This window comes from Staurois parvus, unplaced genomic scaffold, assembly GCF_062004578.1.
Source record: "Staurois parvus isolate SC_StPar_1 unplaced genomic scaffold, SC_StPar_1.0 ptg000512l, whole genome shotgun sequence".
In the NCBI taxonomy this organism is placed as follows: Eukaryota; Metazoa; Chordata; class Amphibia; order Anura; family Ranidae; genus Staurois; species Staurois parvus.
Genome location: NW_028318308.1, coordinates 133,962 through 156,852, shown reverse-complemented (window position 1 = coordinate 156,852; position 22,891 = coordinate 133,962). Strand labels below are relative to the sequence as shown.

Genomic DNA, 22,891 nt, shown 5'->3' with positions numbered 1-22,891 from the left:
GAGTTGTCGCTCGTTGGCATCTTCCGCTCGTTCAGATGCTCCTTCTCCTGCTACTCCTCTTCTCGGATTCCGTCAACAGTCTTTCTTGGAATCCGTTTCCAAGAGACAACAGTTTGCGAGCACGCACCCGACGGTGCAAAAGCTGAACGTCCTCCTGTCCAAGTTGCTGGTGCTGCAGTCCCTCCCTTTCCAAGTGGTGGACTCAGCACCTTTCCGAGAAATGATGGCTTGTGCCGCGCCGCGGTGGAGAGTGCCAAGCCGTCATTTCTTCGCCATAAAGGCAGTGCCAGCCCTGCATTCACATGTAGAAGAGATGGTGGGCCAGTCTTTGAGCATGTCGGTCTCTGCCAAAGTGCACGGCAGCGCCGACGTGTGGAGCTGTAACTACGGTCAGGGACAGTACATGTCATTTACGGCCCACTGGGTGAACGTGGTGCCGGCACAGCCGCACCAGCAACTTGGACAGGTCACGACGCTTTTACCTCCACGTTTGCACGTCCTTGGTCCAGCAAACATGTCCGCCTCTACCACCTCTTTTTCCGCCGTGTCCTCAGCCGCCACCCCCGTGCCAAGTCCCATTACCCGACCGGCATATCACATGTGCAGGGCGCAATGGTGTCACGCTGTGCTGCACCTGGTATGCCTTGGCGAACGTAGTCACACAGGGGAGGAACTTCTGAGTGTAATGAACAGAGAAATCGACAGATGGCTGTCTCCGCGCAAACTGAAAATCGGAACCATGTTGACCGACAACGGAAAGAACATGGTGTCTGCTCTGCGTCAAGGAAGGTTGTGCCATGCGCCATGCATGGCTCACGTGTTCAATCTGGTTGTCAAGCGGTTTCTAAAATCCACCATCCCACTGCAAGACATCCTTAAAATGTCACGTAAACTGTGCATGCATTTCAGCCATTCCTACACCGCAAAGAACACCCTCATTGAGCTGCAGCGGCAGAACGGAATTCCACATCATCGCCTGATCTGCGACGTTGCAACAAGGTGGAATTCAACCCTACACATGTTAGACCGCCTTTACGAGCAGCGAAAGGCCATCACCGATTTCCTGATGTTACAAGCGGATAAAGGTACTCCCCTGTGTAACTTCGATGTCAGCCATTGGCAGCTCATGCGTGACACCTGCCGCTTGCTCAGGCCCTTTGAGGAGGCCACGCTATTCGTGAGTCGGCAGGACTATGGGATGAACGACGTCATTCCTCTGTTGCACGTCCTGGAACAAATGCTGTTAACAATGGCTGGTCAGGGTGCGGTAGACGTGGCGCACAGATCTCAACGCCACATGACCCCTGTGGGGGCAGGACAGGAAGAAGAGGAGGAGGTAGAGGAGGACATTTGTGCTCAGGAATTATTGAGTGAAATGGGTGGTTTTTCCACTCAGCGGACAGGAGTGGAGGAGCAGGAGCATCTGGTAGAGGAGGAGGAGGAGGAGACAGAGGACCCAGACGCACCGTGGCAGTATGCTGTGGAGATGGAGGCAGGGAGTCCCTCGCATTCCTTGGCACAAATGGCCCATAGCATGCTCGGTTGCTTGCGTAGCGACAGCCGAATAATAACCATCAGACAGAGGGATGACTTTTGGCTGTCCACCTTGTTGGACCCTCACTACCGTTCCAAAACGGTGGCCTTTTTCACACCTGCTGAGAGGGAGGCCAAAATTACGTACTATAAAAACCACCTATGTAGTCAGTTGGTCTCTGCCTTTGTGCGCCAACGTCCATCCTCAGACACTGTGGGCCCTGTGCGCTCGCGTTCCGCTGCCATGGCAGCAGGGGAGGGGTGGGGTGGTAGGAGCAGTGGCAGCTCCACCAGCAGCGGCTGCCTCAGTCTGCAGTCGATGATGAGTAGCTTTCTTCACCAGCGCAGTGAGGAAACTACTAACCAGCCGCAGCAGCAGCAGCATCAGGTGGACCTGGAGCAGGACCTCAAACAACAGGCTTGGGCCTACTTGGACAGCACCCTGCCAACCGAGGTAGACAATCCCCTTGACTACTGGGCAACGAAACTTGACCTTTGGCCCCAACTAGCTGAATTTGCCCTTGAAAGGCTGTCATGCCCGGCCAGTAGCGTGGCATCGGAGCGCGTGTTTAGTGCGGCAGGAGGTATTGTAACTCCGCGGAGGACACGACTGTCCACCCAAAGTGTGGAGAGACTCACGTTTGTGAAAATGAATCAGGCGTGGATTAGTCTGGATTTCAAACCACCAGTTCCTGACACAACTGACTAAATCCGCCATGAATCATGCCCCTGCCATGTGCAACTTTCAGGTCTCCTCACACACTGCTGGTGTGTTCCATTTTTTGTCATAGGGTGCTGGCAGATTACGGGCCTCCCATTGCTGCTGTCTCCATCGCCACACTCTGCCATGTGCCACATTCAGGTCTCTTCACACTGCTGTTGTGTTGAATTTTTTGACATAGGGTGCTGGCAGATTACGGGCCTCCCATAGCTGCTGCCAGGCCCCTAATCTGCCATGGGCCCCTATATACCGCCTCCTCATGCTGCTGCCAAGTCCAGAGTCTCTCATGGGTCCCTGTACGGCCTCCCATTGCTGCTGTCTCCATCGCCACACTCTGCCATGTGCCACTTTCAGGTCTCCTCACACACTGCTGTTGTGTTTAATTTTTTGACATAGGGTGCTGGCAGATTACGGGCCTCCCATAGCTGCTGCCAGGCCCCTAATCTGCCATGGGCCCCTATATACCGCCTCCTCATGCTGCTGCCAAGTCCAGAGTCTTTCATGGGTCCCTGTACGGCCTCCCATTGCTGCTGTTTCCATCGCCACACTCTGCCATGTGCCACATTCAGGTCTCTTCACACTGCTGTTGTGTTGAATTTTTTGACATAGGGTGCTGGCAGATTACGGGCCTCCCATAGCTGCTGCCAGGCCCCTAATCTGCCATGGGCCCCTATATACCGCCTCCTCATGCTGCTGCCAAGTCCAGAGTCTCTCATGGGTCCCTGTACGGCCTCCCATTGCTGCTGTTTCCATCGCCACACTCTGCCATGTGCCACATTCAGGTCTCTTCACACTGCTGGTGTGTTGAATTTTTTGACATAGGGTGCTGGCAGATTACGGGCCTCCCATTGCTGCTGCCAGGAACGTAATCTGCCATGGGCCCCCGTACCGACTCCTCATGCTGTGACGTTGCAACAAGGTGTAATTCAACCCTACATATGTTAGACCGCCTTTACGAACAGCGAAAGGCCATCACAGATTTCCTGATGTTAAAAGCGGATAAAGGTACTCCCTGTGTAACTTAGATGTCAGCCATTGGCAGCTCATGCGTGACACCTGCGCTTGCTCAGGCCCTTTGAGGAGGCCACGCTATTCGTGAGTCGGCAGGACTATGGGATGAACGAGGTCAAATCTGCCATGGGCCCCCGTACCGCCTGGTCACGCTGCTGCTGGGCCCACAGTGTGACCTGGGTCCCTGTACGGCCTCCCATTGCTTCCACTCTGCCATGTGCCACTTTGAGGTCTCCTCACACTCCTGTGCTTTTCCATTTTGACATAGGTTGCTGGCAGATTACAGGCCTCCCATAGGTGCCGCCAGGCCCCAAATAGGCCATGGGCCCCCGTACCGCCTGGTCACGCTGCTGCTGGTCCCACAGTGTGACCTGGGACCCTGTACGGCCTCCCATTGCTTCCACTCTGCCATGTGCCACTTTGAGGTCTCCTCACACTCCTGTGCTTTTCCATTTTGACATAGGTTGCTGGCAGATTACAGGCCTCCCATAGGTGCCGCCAGGCCCCAAATCGGCCATGGGCCCCCGTACCGCCTGGTCACGCTGCTGCTGGTCCCACAGTGTGACCTAGGTCCCTGTACGGCCTCCCATTGCTTCCACTCTGCCATGTGCCACTTTGAGGTCTCCTCACACTCCTGTGCTTTTCCATTTTGACATAGGTTGCTGGCAGATTACAGGCCTCCCATAGGTGCCGCCAGGCCCCAAATCGGCCATGGGCCCCCGTACCGCCTGGTCACGCTGCTGCTGAGCCCACAGTGTGACCTGGGTCCCTGTACGGCCTCCCATTGCTTCCACTCTGCCATGTGTCACTTTGAGGTCTCCTCACACTCCTGTGCTTTTCCATTTTGACATAGGTTGCTGGCAGATTACAGGCCTTCCATAGGTGCCGCCAGGCCCCAAATCGGCCATGGGCCCCCGTACCGCCTGGTCACACTGCTGCTGGGCCCACAGTGTGACCTGGGTCCCTGTACGGCCTCCCATTGCTTCCACTCTGCCATGTGCCACTTTGAGGTCTCCTCACACTCCTGTGCTTTTCCATTTTGACATAGGTTGCTGGCAGATTACAGGCCTCCCATAGGTGCCGCCAGGCCCCAAATCGGCCATGGGCCCCCATACCGCCTGGTCACGCTGCTGCTGAGCCCACAGTGTGACCTGGGTCCCTGTACGGCCTCCCATTGCTTCCACTCTGCCATGTGCCACTTTGAGGTCTCCTCACACTTCTGTGCTTTTCCATTTTGACATAGGTTGCTGGCAGATTACAGGCCTCCCATAGGTGCCGCCAGGCCCCAAATTGGCCATGGGCCCCCGTACCGCCTGGTCACGCTGCTGCTGGTCCCACAGTGTGACCTGGGTCCCTGTACGGCCTCCCATTGCTTCCACTCTGCCATGTGCCACTTTGAGGTCTCCTCACACTCCTGTGCTTTTCCATTTTGACATAGGTTGCTGGCAGATTACAGGCCTTCCATAGGTGCCGCCAGGCCCCAAATCGGCCATGGGCCCCCGTACCACCTGGTCACACTGCTGCTGGGCCCACAGTGTGACCTGGGTCCCTGTACGGCCTCCCATTGCTTCCACTCTGCCATGTGCCACTTTGAGGTCTCCTCACACTCCTGTGCTTTTCCATTTTGACATAGGTTGCTGGCAGATTACAGGCCTCCCATAGGTGCCGCCAGGCCCCAAATCGGCCATGGGCCCCCATACCGCCTGGTCACGCTGCTGCTGAGCCCACAGTGTGACCTGGGTCCCTGTACGGCCTCCCATTGCTTCCACTCTGCCATGTGCCACTTTGAGGTCTCCTCACACTCCTGCGGTTTTCCATTTTGACATAGGTTGCTGGCAGATTACAGGCCTTCCATAGGTGCCGCCAGGCCCCAAATCGGCCATGGGCCCCCGAACCGCCTGGTCACGCTGCTGCTGGTCCCACAGTGTGACCTGGGTCCCTGTACGGCCTCCCATTGCTTCCACTCTGCCATGTGCCACTTTGAGGTCTCCTCACACTCCTGTGCTTTTCCATTTTGACATAGGTTGCTGGCAGATTACAGGCCTCCCATAGGTGCCGCCAGGCCCCAAATCGGCCATGGGCCCCCGTACCGCCTGGTCACGCTGCTGCTGGTCCCACAGTGTGACCTAGGTCCCTGTACAGCCTCCCATTGCTTCCACTCTGCCATGTGCCACTTTGAGGTCTCCTCACACTCCTGTGCTTTTCCATTTTGACATAGGTTGCTGGCAGATTACAGGCCTCCCATAGGTGCCGCCAGGCCCCAAATCGGCCATGGGCCCCCGTACCGCCTGGTCACGCTGCTGCTGGTCCCACAGTGTGACCTAGGTCCCTGTACGGCCTCCCATTGCTTCCACTCTGCCATGTGCCACTTTGAGGTCTCCTCACACTCCTGCGGTTTTCCATTTTGACATAGGTTGCTGGCAGATTACAGGCCTCCCATAGGTGCCGCCAGGCCCCAAATCGGCCATGGGCCCCCGTACCGCCTGGTCACGCTGCTGCTGGTCCCACAGTGTGACCTGGGTCCCTGTACGGCCTCCCATTGCTTCCACTCTGCCATGTGCCACTTTGAGGTCTCCTCACACTCCTGTGCTTTTCCATTTTGACATAGGTTGCTGGCAGATTACAGGCCTCCCATAGGTGCCGCCAGGCCCCAAATCGGCCATGGGCCCCCGTACCGCCTGGTCACGCTGCTGCTGGTCCCACAGTGTGACCTAGGTCCCTGTACGGCCTCCCATTGCTTCCACTCTGCCATGTGCCACTTTGAGGTCTCCTCACACTCCTGTGCTTTTCCATTTTGACATAGGTTGCTGGCAGATTACAGGCCTCCCATAGGTGCCGCCAGGCCCCAAATCGGCCATGGGCCCCCGTACCGCCTGGTCACGCTGCTGCTGAGCCCACAGTGTGACCTGGGTCCCTGTACGGCCTCCCATTGCTTCCACTCTGCCATGTGTCACTTTGAGGTCTCCTCACACTCCTGTGCTTTTCCATTTTGACATAGGTTGCTGGCAGATTACAGGCCTTCCATAGGTGCCGCCAGGCCCTAAATCGGCCATGGGCTCCCGTACCGCCTGGTCACGCTGCTGCTGAGCCCACAGTGTGACCTGGGTCCCTGTACGGCCTCCCATTGCTTCCACTCTGCCATGTGTCACTTTGAGGTCTCCTCACACTCCTGTGCTTTTCCATTTTGACATAGGTTGCTGGCAGATTACAGGCCTTCCATAGGTGCCGCCAGGCCCCAAATCGGCCATGGGCCCCCGTACCGCCTGGTCACGCTGCTGCTGAGCCCACAGTGTGACCTGTGTCCCTGTACGGCCTCCCATTGCTTCCACTCTGCCATGTGCCACTTTGAGGTCTCCTCACACTCCTGCGGTTTTCCATTTTGACATAGGTTGCTGGCAGATTACAGGCCTCCCATAGGTGCCGCCAGGCCCCAAATCGGCCATGGGCCCCCGTACCGCCTGGTCACGCTGCTGCTGGTCCCACAGTGTGACCTAGGTCCCTGTACGGCCTCCCATTGCTTCCACTCTGCCATGTGCCACTTTCAGGTCTCCTCACACACTGCTGTTGTGTTGAATTTTTTGACATAGGGTGCTGGCAGATTACGGGCCTCCCATAGCTGCTGCCAGGCCCCTAATCTGCCATGGGCCCCTATATACCGCCTCCTCATGCTGCTGCCAAGTCCAGAGTCTCTCATGGGTCCCTGTACGGCCTCCCATTGCTGCTGCCAGGAGGCAGCAGGGTCGCAGCAGTGTCTGTGGAGGCAAACGGCCACGGAGTAGAGCACCAGCTCCACTGCAGCCTACCACCACGGCCAGTAGTGGTGCCGGTGTGCACGGAGGAAGTAGCAGTCAGCCAGTGAGGAGTAGCGGGGGCAAAGATTCCTACTCTGCGGTGTGGCAATTTTTCGTCAAGCCGCCCGAGGAAGTAAACATAGCCGTATGTCGACTATGTGGCCAGAAAGTCAAGCGTGGCCAGGGGGCCCATGTTGGGACTACAGCGTTGCGTCAGCATATGCAGCGTCGCCATTCGGTGGCCTGGGAAAACCGTGATAAAGATACGGCGGTTCTGCCTGCCCCAGCCCAGGGTTCCATTTTGTCATAGGGTGCTGGCAGATTACGGGCCTCCCATAGGTGCCGCCAGGCCCCAAATCGGCCATGGGCCCCCGTACCGCCTGGTCACGCTGCTGCTGAGCCCACAGTGTGACCTGGGTCCCTGTACGGCCTCCCATTGCTTCCACTCTGCCATGTGCCACTTTGAGGTCTCCTCACACTCCTGTGCTTTTCCATTTTGACATAGGTTGCTGGCAGATTACAGGCCTCCCATAGGTGCCGCCAGGCCCCAAATCGGCCATGGGCCCCCGTACCGCCTGGTCACGCTGCTGCTGGTCCCACAGTGTGACCTGGGTCCCTGTACGGCCTCCCATTGCTTCCACTCTGTCTTGTGCCACTTTGAGGTCTCCTCACACTCCTGTGCTTTTCCATTTTGACATAGGTTGCTGGCAGATTACAGGCCTCCCATAGGTGCCGCCAGGCCCCAAATCGGCCATGGGCCCCCGTACCGCCTGGTCACGCTGCTGCTGGTCCCACAGTGTGACCTAGGTCCCTGTACGGCCTCCCATTGCTTCCACTCTGCCATGTGCCACTTTGAGGTCTCCTCACACTCCTGCGGTTTTCCATTTTGACATAGGTTGCTGGCAGATTACAGGCCTCCCATAGGTGCCGCCAGGCCCCAAATCGGCCATGGGCCCCCGTACCGCCTGCTCACGCTGCTGCTGAGCCCACAGTGTGACCTGGGTCCCTGTACCACCTCCCATTGCTCCCACTCTGCCATGTGCCACTTTCAGGTCTCCTCACACTCCTGCTGGTTTCCATTTTGTCATAGGTTGCTGTATGGCCTCCCATTGCTGCTGCCTCCACCGCCACACTGTGGTTTCAAACACTGGTTTTGGCCCCGTGACTGGCCAAATGAGTGAAATGTGCGGTGATTCTAAGATCGACGGCACTCATCTGCATGTCATACTGACTGACAGTATTATTTCTCTTCCCCAGCAGACTCCAAGGGCATTTAAATTAAAGGTACAGTGTTCTGCACTAATATTAAGTCTCTCTGAAGCCTAGAAACACCCTTTTTTAAGTTAAATTCACAGCGAATATATTCGACTCGAATCGAATATTGTCCACGAATTTGCCGAATCAGTCGAATCAAATTTTTCAATTCTTCGCTCATCTCTAGTCAGGACGGTACAAATCCCCCCCAAATGTCAGGGCAGTACAGATATTCCCCAAATGTCAGGACGGTACAAATCTCCCCAAATGTCAGGACGGTACAAATCCCCCCAAATGTCAGGACAGTACAAATCCCCCCAAATGTCAGGACGGTACAAATCCCCCCAAATGTCAGGATGGTACAAATCCCCCCCAAATGTCAAGACGGTACAAATCCCCCCAAATGTCAGGACGGTACAAATCCCCCCAAATGTCAGGACAATACAAATCCCCCCAAATGTCAGGACGGTACAGATATCCCCCAAATGTCAGGACGGTACAAATCCCCCCAAATGTCAGGATGGTACAAATCCCCCCAAATGTCAGGACGGTACAAATCCCTCCAAATGTCAGGACGGTACAAATCCCCCCAAATGTCAAGACGGTACAAATCCCCCCAAATGTCAAGACGGTACAAATCCCCCCAAATGTCAGGACGGTACAAATCCCTCCAAATGTCAGGACGGTACAAATCCCCCCAAATGTCAAGACGGTACAAATCCCCCCAAATGTCAGGACGGTACAAATCCCCCCAAATGTCAGGACGGTACAAATCCCTCCAAATGTCAGGACAGTACAAATCCCCCCAAATGTCAGGACGGTACAAATCCCCCCAAATGTCAGGACGGTACAAATCCCCCCAAATGTCAGGACGGTACAAATCCCCCCAAATGTCAAGATGGTACAAATCCCTCCAAATGTCCCCCTTTTTGGAAAGTAGTCACTCTGAGGTATTTAGTAAGAGGCATGGCGAGTTTTTTGAAGTTGTAATTTTTGGTCACAATACGTATTTCTTACATCCTGTCCCCATAGCAGTACAGCGCCGTCATATAACTGGTGTGGGCGTGGTCAGTGACAATGACTGGTGACAGAATATATATATATTTTTTTCTTTTTTTATTAACTTTTCTTTTTTATCATTTTTTTCATGTGTCATTTTCCTGTTACAGACTATGACCAGAGCAGTGCTGCGTTACCATAGTGACACTGTATTATTATTACACTATGTGCCCCTGCTTCTCCGGGCTTTACCCTCCCACCGGGGAGCCTGGAATAAAAGCCAGCACTTCCACCAGCTTACCATAGAGATGGTCAAGGACCAGAAGGTCCCCAATGATCTCTATGGTATAGGAAACCAGAAGTGACCGGCATTTTCATCATTTCCAGCTTCCCGAATGTAAGCAGCGCCATCTTTAAATGTGGAAAATATCTGATCCCTCCGATCTTAGTGCGGTCATGCAATGCTGCACCCAAACAAAGTTTATGTCCTTTTTTCACACAAATAGAGCTTTCTTTTGGTGTTATTGATCAACTCTGCAGTTTTACTATTTGCGCGATAAACAAAAAAAGTTTGAACATTTTGGAAAAAGTGATATTTTTCAGTTTTGCTTATACAAAATATCCAATAAACTCAAAGTTGGTCATAAATTTAGGCCAAAATGTATTCTTCTCCGTGTCTTTGGTAAAAAAAATCCCAATAAGTGTAAATTAATTGGTTTGTCTGAAAGTTATATCGTCTACAAACTATGGGATATACAGTCAGGTCCATAAATATTGGGACATGGACACAATTCTAACATTTTTGGCTCTATACACCACAATGGATTTAAAATGAAACGAACAAGATGTGCTTTAACTGCAGACTGTCAGCTTTAATTTGAGGGTATTTACATCCAAATCAGGTGAACGGTGTAGGAATTACAACAGTTTGCATATGTGCCTCCCACTTGTTAAGGGACCAAAAGTAATGGGACAGAATAATTATCATAAATCAAACTTTCACTTTTTAATACTTGGTTACAAATCCTTTGAAGTCAATTACAGCCTGAAGTGTGGAACGCATAGACATCCCCAGACGCTGGGTGTCATCCCTGGTGAGGCTCTGCCAGGCCTCTACTGCAACTGTCTTCAGTTCCTGCTTGTTCTTGGGGCATTTTCCCTTCAGTTTTGTCTTCAGCAAGTGAAATGCTCAATCGGATTCAGGTCAGGTGATGGACTTGGCCATTGCAGAACATTCCACTTCTTTGGTGTCTTTTGCAGTCTGCACTGCAAAATCATTCAATGGGTCAACGGGTCATTGTCCATCTGCACTGCGAAGCGTCCAATGAGTTGTGAAGCATTTGGCTGAATATGAGCCGATAATATTCCCGAAACACTTCACAATTCATCCGGCTGCTTCTGTCAGCCGTCACATCATCAATAAATACAAGAGAAGCAGTTCCATTGGCAGCCATACATGCCCACGCCATGACAATACAATATTTATGGACCTGACTGTATATTGGAATTTACACAGATTTTACTTTCTGACTGCCTATCCCATTTCTCAAGGTGCTAAAATACTAGGACAGTGAAACAACCCCCCCCCCCCCCCAAAATGACCCCTTTTTGGAAAGTAGACACCCCAAGGATTTTGCATAGAGCTATGTTGAGTCCATGGAACATTTTATTTTTTGCCACAATTTTTTTGAAAACGACAATTTTTCTTTCCTTATACAAAGTTGTCACTTAAATGATATATTGCTCATGCATGCCATGGGTATATGTGGAATAACACCCCAAAACACATTCTCCTACTTCTCCTGATTATGGGGGTACCACATGTGAGAGGCTTTTTGGCAGTCTAGATGCATACAGGCCCCCAAAATCCAATGACCACCTTTAGGCTTTCAAAGGGAATATTTCCTCATATCACTTCCCCACTACCTATCACAGATTCAGAGGCCCTAAAATGCCAGGATAGTACAGACACCCCAAATGACCCCTTTTTGGAAAGTAGACACCCCAAGGAATTTTATAAGAGGCATGGTGAGTATTGTACAGATCTCATTTTTGTCACAGGGTTTTGAAAAAGAAAATAAAAAATACATTTTTTGTTTTCTTTCTTCAACAAATGAGATCTGCAAAATACTCACCATGCCTCTTAGCAAATACCTTGGAGTGTCTACTTTCCAAGAAGTGGTCATTTGCAGGGGGTGGGGGGGGGGTTCTACTATCCTGGCATTTCAGGGCCAACATTAGAAGCTTCTGCCCCACATCACCCATTCTTGAAGGCCAAGCCTTTTCTGACACTTTTTGTTTACATTAAAAATATGGTTTTTTTTTTGCTGGAAAATTACTTTGAACCCCAAAAAATTATATATTTTTTAAAGCAGATGCCCTAAAGAATAAAACAGTCGGTGTTTTTTGTCACACAGTATATGCACATCGATTTTTCAAATGCAAATCTTTTGGGAAAAATACAGTTTTTAGAATTTTAATGCACAAAAACACAATATATTGCCAAATTGTTTGATACAATATAAAAGATGATGTTATGCCGAGTAAATAGATACCAAACATGACATGCTTTAAAATTGCGACAAAGTACATACATTTTTATTATTGATAGGCGATGCTTTAAAACCATTACAGGTCACCAATTTATATTTACACAGGAGGTCTAGTGCTAGAATTACTGCCCTCGATCTGACGTTTGTGGCGATACCTCACATGTATGGTGCAACTGCTGTTTACATACTAACACGGGGTCAACGCTTGCGCATGCAGGTGCGTGGTGGTGAGGGTGCTTTTTATTTTCTTAGTTATTTTTATTTTTTAAATTATTTTTACACTGTCCCTTTCATTTTTTTTATCACTTTTATTGTTATCACAGGGAATGTAAATATCCCGTGACTGCAATAGGCAGTGACAGGTACTCTTTTCTGAGAAATCTGGGGTCTATCAGACTCTAGATCTCTCCTCTGCCCTTCCATCATCTGATCTCTCCAAGATCGCTGTGATCAGAGGCTTTCCCAATTTACAAATGGCGCTGTTAAAGTGCGGTGAAAGGGAAATTATGAAATGCTCTTAGCTTCCGATTTCTTAGACCATAGAGATGATTGGAGCCATTCTGCTCTCTGATCAGCTCTATGGTCAGCCAGCAGAACTGCTGGCTGCATTCTCAGATATCCCCTGTGGGACAGGAGAACCCAAGAAAACTGTGGAAGGCGGCAGGGGGAGGGGGAGGGGGGGTGGGGAGTGATGTCCCTTCCTGCTACTTGTAAAAATAATTCAGCAGATAATTGGCCACTAGGATTTCTTTTACATGAAAGCCAACCGCGAGCTGAAAAAAACAATCCAGGATGACGTCTGTAGCTGCAGCCATCACCCCGGTATAACCACTCAAAGTCCAGCGACGTACCCAGGGGCGGACTAATCATTTGGAAACTCGGACACTGCCCGAGGGCCCGGGGTCAGTAAGGGGCCCCATGAGATGCCCCTGGTACCTTTTTCATAGCCTTTTCTGAGTTTGGGCAAGGACACAGGGGCCCCATGATCCCCTATTGCCCGGGGGCCCCATGAGTTGTCAGTCTAGTGACGTACCAGTACATTATTGGTCCATGTTGGAGATATATGTACCAGCAGAGAACACGGACATACGATGAATCGGGTCTGTGGACCAATATGTCCGCCATTCATTCTTTTCTGTAATTGAGAAAAAGGAGAGAAGCGCCTCTAAGTGCAATAAGTCTTTTAATTCAAGTCTGAATGTAGAAACACTCACATGTGTGAAGGAATCATAAGCTTAAAAACCCTGGTTAACAATAGTTACCGGTGGGGTGGTGACCCGGGTGAAGAGCCGTCATCTTACTGCGATGTGGGGAGGTCAGCTCTCGGCTGGAACAGCGTGGTGGCTGGAGGGGAACAGCGGTGAGGCCGGCCGGCGTGCACGTCCTCCCTCAGAGCCGGATGGAACGCACGCTGGAATGTAGCGTGATGACGTCAGATCCCAGGGTGCACTGCGACGCGTTTCGGAGCATGCACTGGCCGTGGAAGGCGGAAGGCTTACAACCCTTCCTCATTCTTTTCTGTAACGCCCATGTTAGGCCCCAAAAATGTTTTAAATTAAGAAGCTGTGATAGGTTTCCATGTGAATTGTCCAGCAAGAGCTGAATTTGGGTGGCAGCCATGTATTGTTGTGTATAAATTGCCTTGGCCCACAACCCATTGGTACAAATCTTCTGTGAAAAACAGCGGAGGGGCTAAACACTAGTGCTGACCGGGAATGGGGCCCATCCTGCTAACTCTGCATTTTTGGGGACTCTATACTAAGCCGGCACTAGTATAATTCTGTAAGTGATCATTATATTGATCCGTACAAACACTATACTAGTAATGGGGGAGATCAGCGACCTATAGCGTGAGTGCGATGGTGTGCGGGCAATCTAACGCTAACTGACCCTGGCTGGGAGGGGCGCTAACTGACCCTGATGTCATCTGATGTCACTAGTGGCAGGAATACATTCTATATACTGACACTGTACTAATGGCACTGGCTGGGTGACGGGGCGATCAAAGGGTTAATAGGGGCCATCAAAGGGTTAAATGTGCTAATCTAACGTGTGTGTAAAATCTAGTGCTTACTCAGTGCCGTGTTCATTCGTCTCCCCTTGAACCGACTGGGGGGCAGCACGCGGGTGCAAGTGCGTTCACACCCCAAAGTAGGAAGCGATGCAAGATTACGTCACTTTGCCAAGAGCTGCTACTCGCCCACAAAATGAGGGAAAGCGGTTGGCAAGTTAAAAACAAAAACCCTTAAAAAAATTACAAAATAAAATTCTCAGTTTGGTATTATTTTATTTAACTTTTTTAAGTTTTTTTTTTTTAATACTTTTATCAGAATAGTACAATGTTAGGATAGTAACATTGTAGTACTGGGGGGGGAGGGGTGATCAGGGATATTTTTTACACTTTGCTTTGCAGGAGACACAAAGATCATTTCTCCTGCAATACAAAGCTCGCTGTCAGAACTGAACTCATTCATGAACTGTCATCAAGGATTTAGGTTTATGACAGCTCAGGATAGTGACCTGTGATTGGCTGGAGCTGGTCACATTGTACAGGGTGCTTTGATTGGCCCCGTGTATCATGTGACAGCTGTGGGCCAATCACAGCTCACTAGGAAGAGAAGCAGAGCTGGTATGAATGAGATTGATACATAACAGCTTTGCTTACATTGTGATCATGTGATCACATAGCGATCACATGATCACTCTCTCCCCGTTCACCAGGATCCTCATTCCGCTGTGTCTGCTGGACACAGCAGTCGTGGTTGGGGAGTCCTGTGTGTCTGATTGGGCTCGCAGCACCCCCTTGTGTTGGTACAGCTTTTTTGGGCTGAACCCTCAACTTCGGCATTACAGAAAATAATGAATGGCGGCCATATTGGTCCACAGACCTGATTCATCGTATGTCTGTGTTCTCTGCTGGTACATATATGTCCAACATGGACCAACAATGTACTGGTACGTCACTGGACTTTGAGTGGTTATACCGGGGTGATGGCTGCAGCTACAGACGTCATCCTGCGATCGATTCTTTCAGCTGGCGGTCTGCTTTCATTTAAAAGCAATCCTAGCCGCTAATTAGCCGCTGGATCACTTTTACAAGCAGCGGGACGGGACTCCACCACCCCTTAGGCCGCCTTCCAAGGTTTTCTTGGGCTCTCCTGTCCCACAGGGGAATCCGAGAATGCAGCCGGCAGTTCCGCTGGCTGACCATAGAGCTGATCAGAGACCAGAATGGCTCCAATCATCTCTATGGTCTAAGGAACCGGAAGCTATGAACATTTCATCATTTCCGTTTTGCCGATTATAAACAGCGCCATTTGTAAATTGGGAAAGCATCTGATCACAGCGATCTTGGTGAGAAGAGATGATGGAAGGGCAGAGGAGAGATCTAGAGTCTAATAGACCCCAGATTTCTCAGAAAAGAGTACCTGTCACTGCATATTGCTATCACAGGGGAAATTTACATTCCCTGGGATAACAATAAAAGTGATAAAAAATGAAAGGGACAGTGAAAAAATAATTAAAAAAAGTAAAAAATAATTTAAAAAAATTCACCCCACACCCATTCCTGTGCTCATGTGCAAAGGGAAAAACAAGCAGCAGTCCAATGGCGGTATGTAAACAGAGATTGTACCATACACGTGACGTATCACTGTGAACTGAATGTTGTTTTTTAACGTTTTGTGCATTGGTATATGTTCCCCCCGGCGATGCCCCGCCCCCTCTCCCCCCATGCCCTTTATGTGACCATCTTTAGCTTACTAGCCTTAAAATGTCAAAATTAACTCCCAGAAGGTGCCCCCCACAGATGTGATTGGGGTTCAGGAAATCTGACACTCCCTTCAAATATTATTTCTTTGCCGACTTTTTATATTTTAGATGTAACATTTGTTGTCTTGCTTTTGTAGCGCTTACCCCACAGGAGCCGCTATTGATGACGGATCCTCTGTTCTGCCACGACTCTTAGAGCTGCTTGGTCCCCACTGACACACCCGGTTGTAGGTTGGAGTCCGTGTAACCCATGTGTTAGTAAGCTGCCCCTCTATGACACTACACAGAGAGTAGGCCAAGCAACTGGAGTAGGTGAGATGAATGTAGTAAAGCAATGCTGATAAATATTTCATAACTCAATGAACAAGCAAGCACACAGGGTTACAGATGTTGTACTAGATTGGCAATGCCCGATAGGCCGCCCTATAACCGTAACAATGTTATACCAAATTATAATGGACACAAACAGGGCTACAGTATTGCCATCAATGACACCAAGAAAATAAAGGTCCTCATGTGTACTCCATGCATACAGCCCCAATAGTGGTCGGACATATGTGCTCCTGACAAAGGGGTACCCCTAGAGGTGGCCATAAAGTATTGACGCCTAATTGTCAGTGTTGGCCAGTTTTTGTTGGGGCCCTTCTGAAGGTGGTGCATGTGTAGCTGTCCCTTTTAGAGTGTGCAGTAGATGACTAGTGGGTTGCTGAATAAAGAGCCGTCTCTATTGCCCTAACTATGTTAATGTTGGGATAAACACGGATGGTCAGCTCACCTCTCCTGGTACACAGAAATCTGATCCAGATCACTTGGCAGTCTGCAGTTCTATGAAGTCAGGTCCCAGAAGCTCAGCTCTGGTGTAGGCACTCACACCAGCAGAAGGTCTCTCCAGCCTTGGGTTCTGTCATGGCAGGGGACCTCTCAGCCTCTCAGTACTTTGAACCTTGGGTGGGCACAGACACCCCAGCGATGGGTCTGCACTTCTCCAGGTCCCCGTACATAAGAAGCTCACAGTGGCTCAGGCTCTTGGCACTGTGGTGTGGGGTGTATATAGAGAATGTGTCAATGGAATGGAAGGATTTTTGAGGCACAACTCACACAAAATATATTATATTACCATTTCATATACTTTATTCCAGAAGAATCATGAAGTTATAAATTCATTGAGAACAAAGCTTTCAGATAACCTCCATTTGTCATCATTATTTGTACATAATGTATCCATTTCCAGAACGTATGGTCATCTCCACCTCCACACATTCATTTCTACAAACTCCTCCCATGTTTATTCTATGACTGAACTCGACACGTTTCCTGGATTGGGATCCACTTCTTCAGGGAGAAGAATAATGGAGGATTGTTTAAGAATCAACACAACAAAATGTTCCAAAAATGAAGAAAACACAGAAATGTATAGATTGCTACATTTGTATACAACAATGTCAGAGTGCCCATGCTGTGGCTGCAGATACCTGGAAACCACCAGGGGAGGCGCTACACCATGATAGGAAATTCTATTGGGGGGACCAACACGGGGCCGAGGCTAGCCCCGCCCTCTAAGATGATCCTTCTCTTCCATAGAAATGCTGGAAGGAGCCCCCTTCCATAGCTATCTTGTGTAACACGGCAAGTACTAGAAAGAGGAGAATTCTAAGATGAAAGCAGAGATAGATTCAGAACATCCATGTCCTCCATCTCTAAAGACCATTTCCAATATCTCATAGAATCCAACATCGTTTCTTCACGACTTCCCGCCCACACCGATTCTCACATTCCCCCTACATGTACAAATAATTTTTTTGCATTTTTTTGTTAGAAAAAGACTTAGAACCCCTAAACATTATATACAGTGTAATATATATATTTGCTTTTATTATTATTATTTAAGGAGAGGTTTGGAGAATAAAATGGTGGGTGTTGCATTTTTTATGTCACATAGTATTCATGCTGAGATTTTTCAAATGCAAATTTGGGGAAAAAGTACACTTTAGTAAATTTTGATGCAAAAAACTCCACAATATATAGCCCAATATTTTGGTAACATATAAAAGTAAATAGAGACCTAACAAGTCACACTTTAAAAGTGCGCACGCTCGTAGAATGGCGCCAAACGAGGGTACCTAAAAATCTCCATTATTGAGGTTACCAGTTTAGAGTTACAAAGGAATCAAATTATTGCTCTCGCTATGATGTCCGCGGTGATACCTCACATGTCTGTTGGGAACACCGTTTACATATGTGAGCGCGACCTGAGCACGGGGGATGGGGACACTTTAAAAAAATAATTTGTATTTCTATTTTTACATTTATTTATTTACTTTTAATCACATATATTGCTGCCATCGATTATGATAGAAATAAGGCATGACAGGTCCTCCTTATGGAGACATTTGGGGTCTATAAGACCTCAGATCTCTCCTCTACCCTGGAAAACAGGAGATAAAAAACACATTGATCTCAGCTTTCCAGGAAAAAAATATGGCAGTGTTTAAACCTGCCAGAACCTGAAGTGACATCATGGCATTGCTTCCGACCTCTGAAGACCATCCAGTCCATTGCCAGCTCTATGGTAATCAGGCGGCACCTCTGGATTAGGTACCGGGCTCTTCCATCATGGTTGATGGTTGAGAGGCCCCGGTGGGCGAGGGGAGGTCCCCTCCAGCTGCCTATAAAAGCAATCCCGCAGCTAATCAGCCACTAGGATGGCTTTTCCATGACAAGGAATGTCCAGCCTGGAGCTGCAGTCATCATCCCAGTACGTCCTACAGGCAGGAAGGGGCTAAAGTCTAAACTATCAATGAGGTGGATAGTGCACGGTACTGCAGAGTGTGAGAGCCGGAGCAACCAATCAGAGGGGGGAGTGCAGGCAGCACTGTGATGTCTATTACTGATCAGCATGTTCCCCGCTCTCACCCTCTTCATCTTCCCATCTATTCTACATATTAGCAGCCTGATGTATGATGGCTCTCTGTAGAATATCGTCTTCTCTGGGGGGGAAGATGAGGAGGGTGAGAGCGGAGAACACGATGCACAGCAACATCCATCTCAGTGCTGCTTCCACTGACACCGACACCCACACTGCTCCAATTCTAGGATGGAGATGTTCTATTACAGTCCATGCCAAGACAAAGACTTGATTTCTAGTTGTGGATGGTGTGGGGAAGGAGGAGAACCCCGGCTGGCTTTTCCTACTATAGGGGGCTCTGGGACAAGGAGTGAGGGCCAATCTGTACCAGGGACACAGACATAGAAAGATCTGACAGGGGCCCCAAACCTTCCCCTTCTTTACTCCACTAAACATAGGTATCTTATTTCACTCTGTGTTTCTGTTGAAAAGTTCCCTTCATTTCCTGTCTAGGGAAATGTTGTCACCGGGACAGGAAGTGAGGAGAAATCTCTCTAACAGAGCCCCAGATAGGAAACACCTGACCGGGGATCTAATCCTGACCCACTCGGCCTACAAACTAAGTCTTCAGTCCCACTGGATCCCACTTTGTAATCTGGAAACGTCACTTGAAGTTGCTCGATTCCAAAGTCGGATGTCAGTGCGACTTCAGGTGCGACTTGCAGGACATCTGTGTGACTTTATATACAAGTCTATGCAAGTCGCAGCTGAACTTGGAAAAAGTAGTGCAGGAAGAACTTTCATAATCGGTGCGACTCGGATGGAGGGGGATTTGTACCGGTATGACCGCTTCCATTGTGGGCAATAGAGTGCGACTTGTCATGTGATGAGAAACTATCAACTCACATGACGAGTCGCACCGCTGTGACCGGGGACTAAGAAACACAGTCTGGGCTCTCTGGTACATCAGATTATTTCTTTCAGTAGTAAATCTGTAGAAGACGTCTTCATATATTTCCTCTCAGATTGTTACATTTATTTCCATCTCTTTGTAGTATACATTGTATGGAGGAGGGGGAGGGGCAGAGAGGAGGGGGAGCGGCAGAGAGGAGGGAGGCAGAGAGAATAAAGAGGGGCAGAGAGGAGTGGTGACCCCATCCTATCCCATCACAGTGACCACACCCACCCTCTATGTCTGATCATTGTGCCACCCCATGCAGAGAAACCACATGGGGGGAGGGGCAGGAAGAGGGGGAGGGGCAGATAGGAGAGGTGACTCCATACCATCCCTTCACAGTGACTGCACCCCACCTTCTATGTCTGATCATGGTGCCACCCCACACAGAGGGACCACATGGGGGAGGGGCAAGAGGAGATGGCTGATGTACATTGTGATGACTTTCCGCTTAAAATTTATAATGTATTATGTAAGATTGGTGTGGGATGGATAGATGGATGGATGGATGGATAGATTGATCGCATCATCATCATCATCACTGACCATTACGACCAATGTTATTGTTACTCGAGTAATTGGACAGAAATTCTACCCAATCACAGAGATCGGTGACAGAGGAGAAATCTCACATTTGTTTATAGTACCACCCCTATATACTATTGGATGAATATGAAATGAATTCCAATTCTTCGTCTGACATCACCAGACTGTGGGCGGAGTTCTCACATCTCCCCCCCTCCCCCCACATATGTTTATACAACCTTTCCCTACGCATACCCCAGCATGGAGGGGCTCAGTGAAGGTGGTGGTGAAGGTGTGGAGGTGTCGGATCGGGTCACACAGATCATAGAAGGAGATCCGCCCGGCCTCATAATCCAGAAATATCCTGACTCTGTTACTGGAGGGATTGGGGGGTAATGGGGTCTTATCATTGTCATGTATCACTGCATACTGATCACCAGACCTGCCCAAACCCCAGGACTTGTTATTCCTTCCAATCTCTGACCCCCCTCCTCTCCTGTCTATACTGGGGTAACACATCCCGACTACACAACTCTCTGCCCCCCCAACATCCACTTCCCAGTAATGTCTCCCTGAGGAGAACCTCTGACTGCTCATCACCTGAGACCAATGGAATCTCTTTGGTGTTTCTGGACGATTCTGCTTTATATCTGACCTGGACACAGTTTTCCCGTCATCTGATATCTGTAGATTACTACCAGCTGTGTTTCCATCCAGTAATATGTCTGCAGCCCCCTGTATATAGAAGGATACATTTACCTCTCTTATTATATCAGATAAACCTGTGTGTAAGACCCTCGCCACACCCAGCCCCCCTCCATCATGGAGGAGTTCCTCATGTCTCTCTCTGTCCTCATCATCTCCATCCTCAGTATCACACAAGTCACCTGTGTCTGATTCCTGTAGGACAGTCAGTGGATCCGTCATGTTACACATCTCCTCAATGTCACGCATCTTCCTGGACAGCTCCTCCTTCTTTATTTCCAGATCCCGGATGGAGATGGAGACCCGCTCTGCCCCCCCGGAGATGTCCCTCAGGACTCTCTTCTCCAGGTCTTCCAGACGTCTCCTGAGGTCTATGAACAGGGCATTGACTCTCTCGGTGTCACCAGCTGCTTCTTCTTCTGCTTTCCTCCTGTGTTCCTGCAGACTCTGGACTCTTTCCTCCATCTCCTCTCTCTTTGTCAGAAGTTTCTGCAGAACATTCCTCAGTGTCTCCTTCTTCTTCTCAGAAGCCCCATCCAGTGACATCATCTCATGTCCTTTATGTCCTCCAATCATACAACAAGACACACAGATACAGGTCTCATCCTCAGTGCAGTAATACTCCAGGATCTTCTTATGGACGGAGCATTTCCTGCTCTCCATGGACAAGGTGGGGTCAGATAAAATGTGTTCTGGGGACTTTTTGTGGACTTTCAGGTGTTTATCACACAGAGAAACCTCACAGTGTAGACAGGATCTAACAGCAGGTACAGGAGAGTCCACACAGTGAGTACAGAAGACCCCAGAGTCCTCCTGACCTGGCTGAGCAGACAGGAAATTCTCCGCTATGTTACGTAGTTTCATGTTCTTCTGCAGTGGAGGACGACCCGGAAACTTCTGTCTGCATTCAGGACAGGAATATCCTCCAGACCCCTCCTGTGTATCCAGCACACGACCAATACAGACCAGGCAGAAGTTGTGTCCACATCTCAGGGTCACAGGATCAGTATAAATGTTCAGACAGACGGAACATTCCAGCTCAGCTCTCAGAGCAGAAGACGCCATCGCTGAGAGCAGAAGAGAAACGAAACTGAAAGTCTCTGACAATGGAGAGGAATGCAGTGGGGGAGGGGTGACACCCTCCTACACAGGGGGAGGCTGGGCTGGGTGAGTATTATAGGACACGGAGATCAGAGTACAGAAGGAGGAGTTTGTTTGTTAGTAAGAATAATCGCACCTCCCAATGTTAGAAGACGAGACGAGAACGAGGGAAGGCAGATGTGAGGGAGAAACCAGGAGGACTAAGTGCATTGAGATGGGAAGTGGAGGTGACCAGGCCAGGACTGGCCATAGGGCACACTGGGCATTTGTCCAGTAGGCTGGGGCCATCAGCCAGTATGCCCAGTGCATCATGGGGCAGACTTTATCAGCACAGCAGCATGCAGAGTGGCAGCGGAGTGCCGAGTGCTGGAAGTGTTCTCTACCCTCCTGCACCCAGCAGGAGAAGAAACCACGCTCTACTGTCACTCAGGGCCGACGGGGGAAGGGGAGCTCCGGCCTTCTGCTCTTCAGTGTGACATCTGCATTATCCTGCATTAGTGGCAGTGTTTATTATCCCCTTTATGTTACATTAGTGGCAGTGTTTATTATCCCCTTTATGTTACATTAGTGGCAGTGTTTATTATCCCCTTTATGTTACATTAGTGGTAGTGTTTATTATCCCCTTTATGTTACATTAGTGGCAGTGTTTATTATCCCCTTTATGTTACATTAGTGGCAGTGTTTATTATCCCCTTTATGTTACATTAGTGGCAGTGTTTATTATCCCATTTATGTTACATTAGTGGCAGTGTTTATTATCCCCTTTATGTTACATTAGTGGCAGTGTTTATTATCCCCTTTATGCTACATTAGTGGCAGTGTTTATTATCCCCTTTATGTTGCATTAGTGGCAGTGTTTATTATCCCCTTTATGTTACATTAGTGGCAGTGTTTATTATCCCCTTTATGTTACATTAGTGGCAGTGTTTATTATCCCCTTTATGCTACATTAGTGGCAGTGTTTATTATCCCCTTTATGCTACATTAGTGGCAGTGTTTATTATCCCCTTTATGTTACATTAGTGGCAGTGTTTATTATCCCCTTTATGCTGCATTAGTGGCAGTGTTTATTATCCCCTTTATGCTGCATTAGTGGCAGTGGTTATACTCATCTTATTTGTATCCACG

General features: G+C 49.4%; 1 protein-coding gene across 1 annotated transcript; it reads right to left on the bottom strand.

The window, feature by feature from the left end:
* Positions 1-16,740: 16,740 nt before the first annotated feature.
* On the bottom strand, positions 16,741-22,007 carry LOC149451864 (E3 ubiquitin/ISG15 ligase TRIM25-like). The gene has a single exon (XM_089690045.1). The coding sequence runs from the start codon at positions 21,725-21,727 to the stop codon at positions 20,135-20,137; it is 1,593 nt and encodes a 530-aa protein (XP_089546171.1). The 5' UTR covers positions 21,728-22,007; the 3' UTR covers positions 16,741-20,134.
* Between the last annotated feature and the right edge of the window lie 884 nt (positions 22,008-22,891).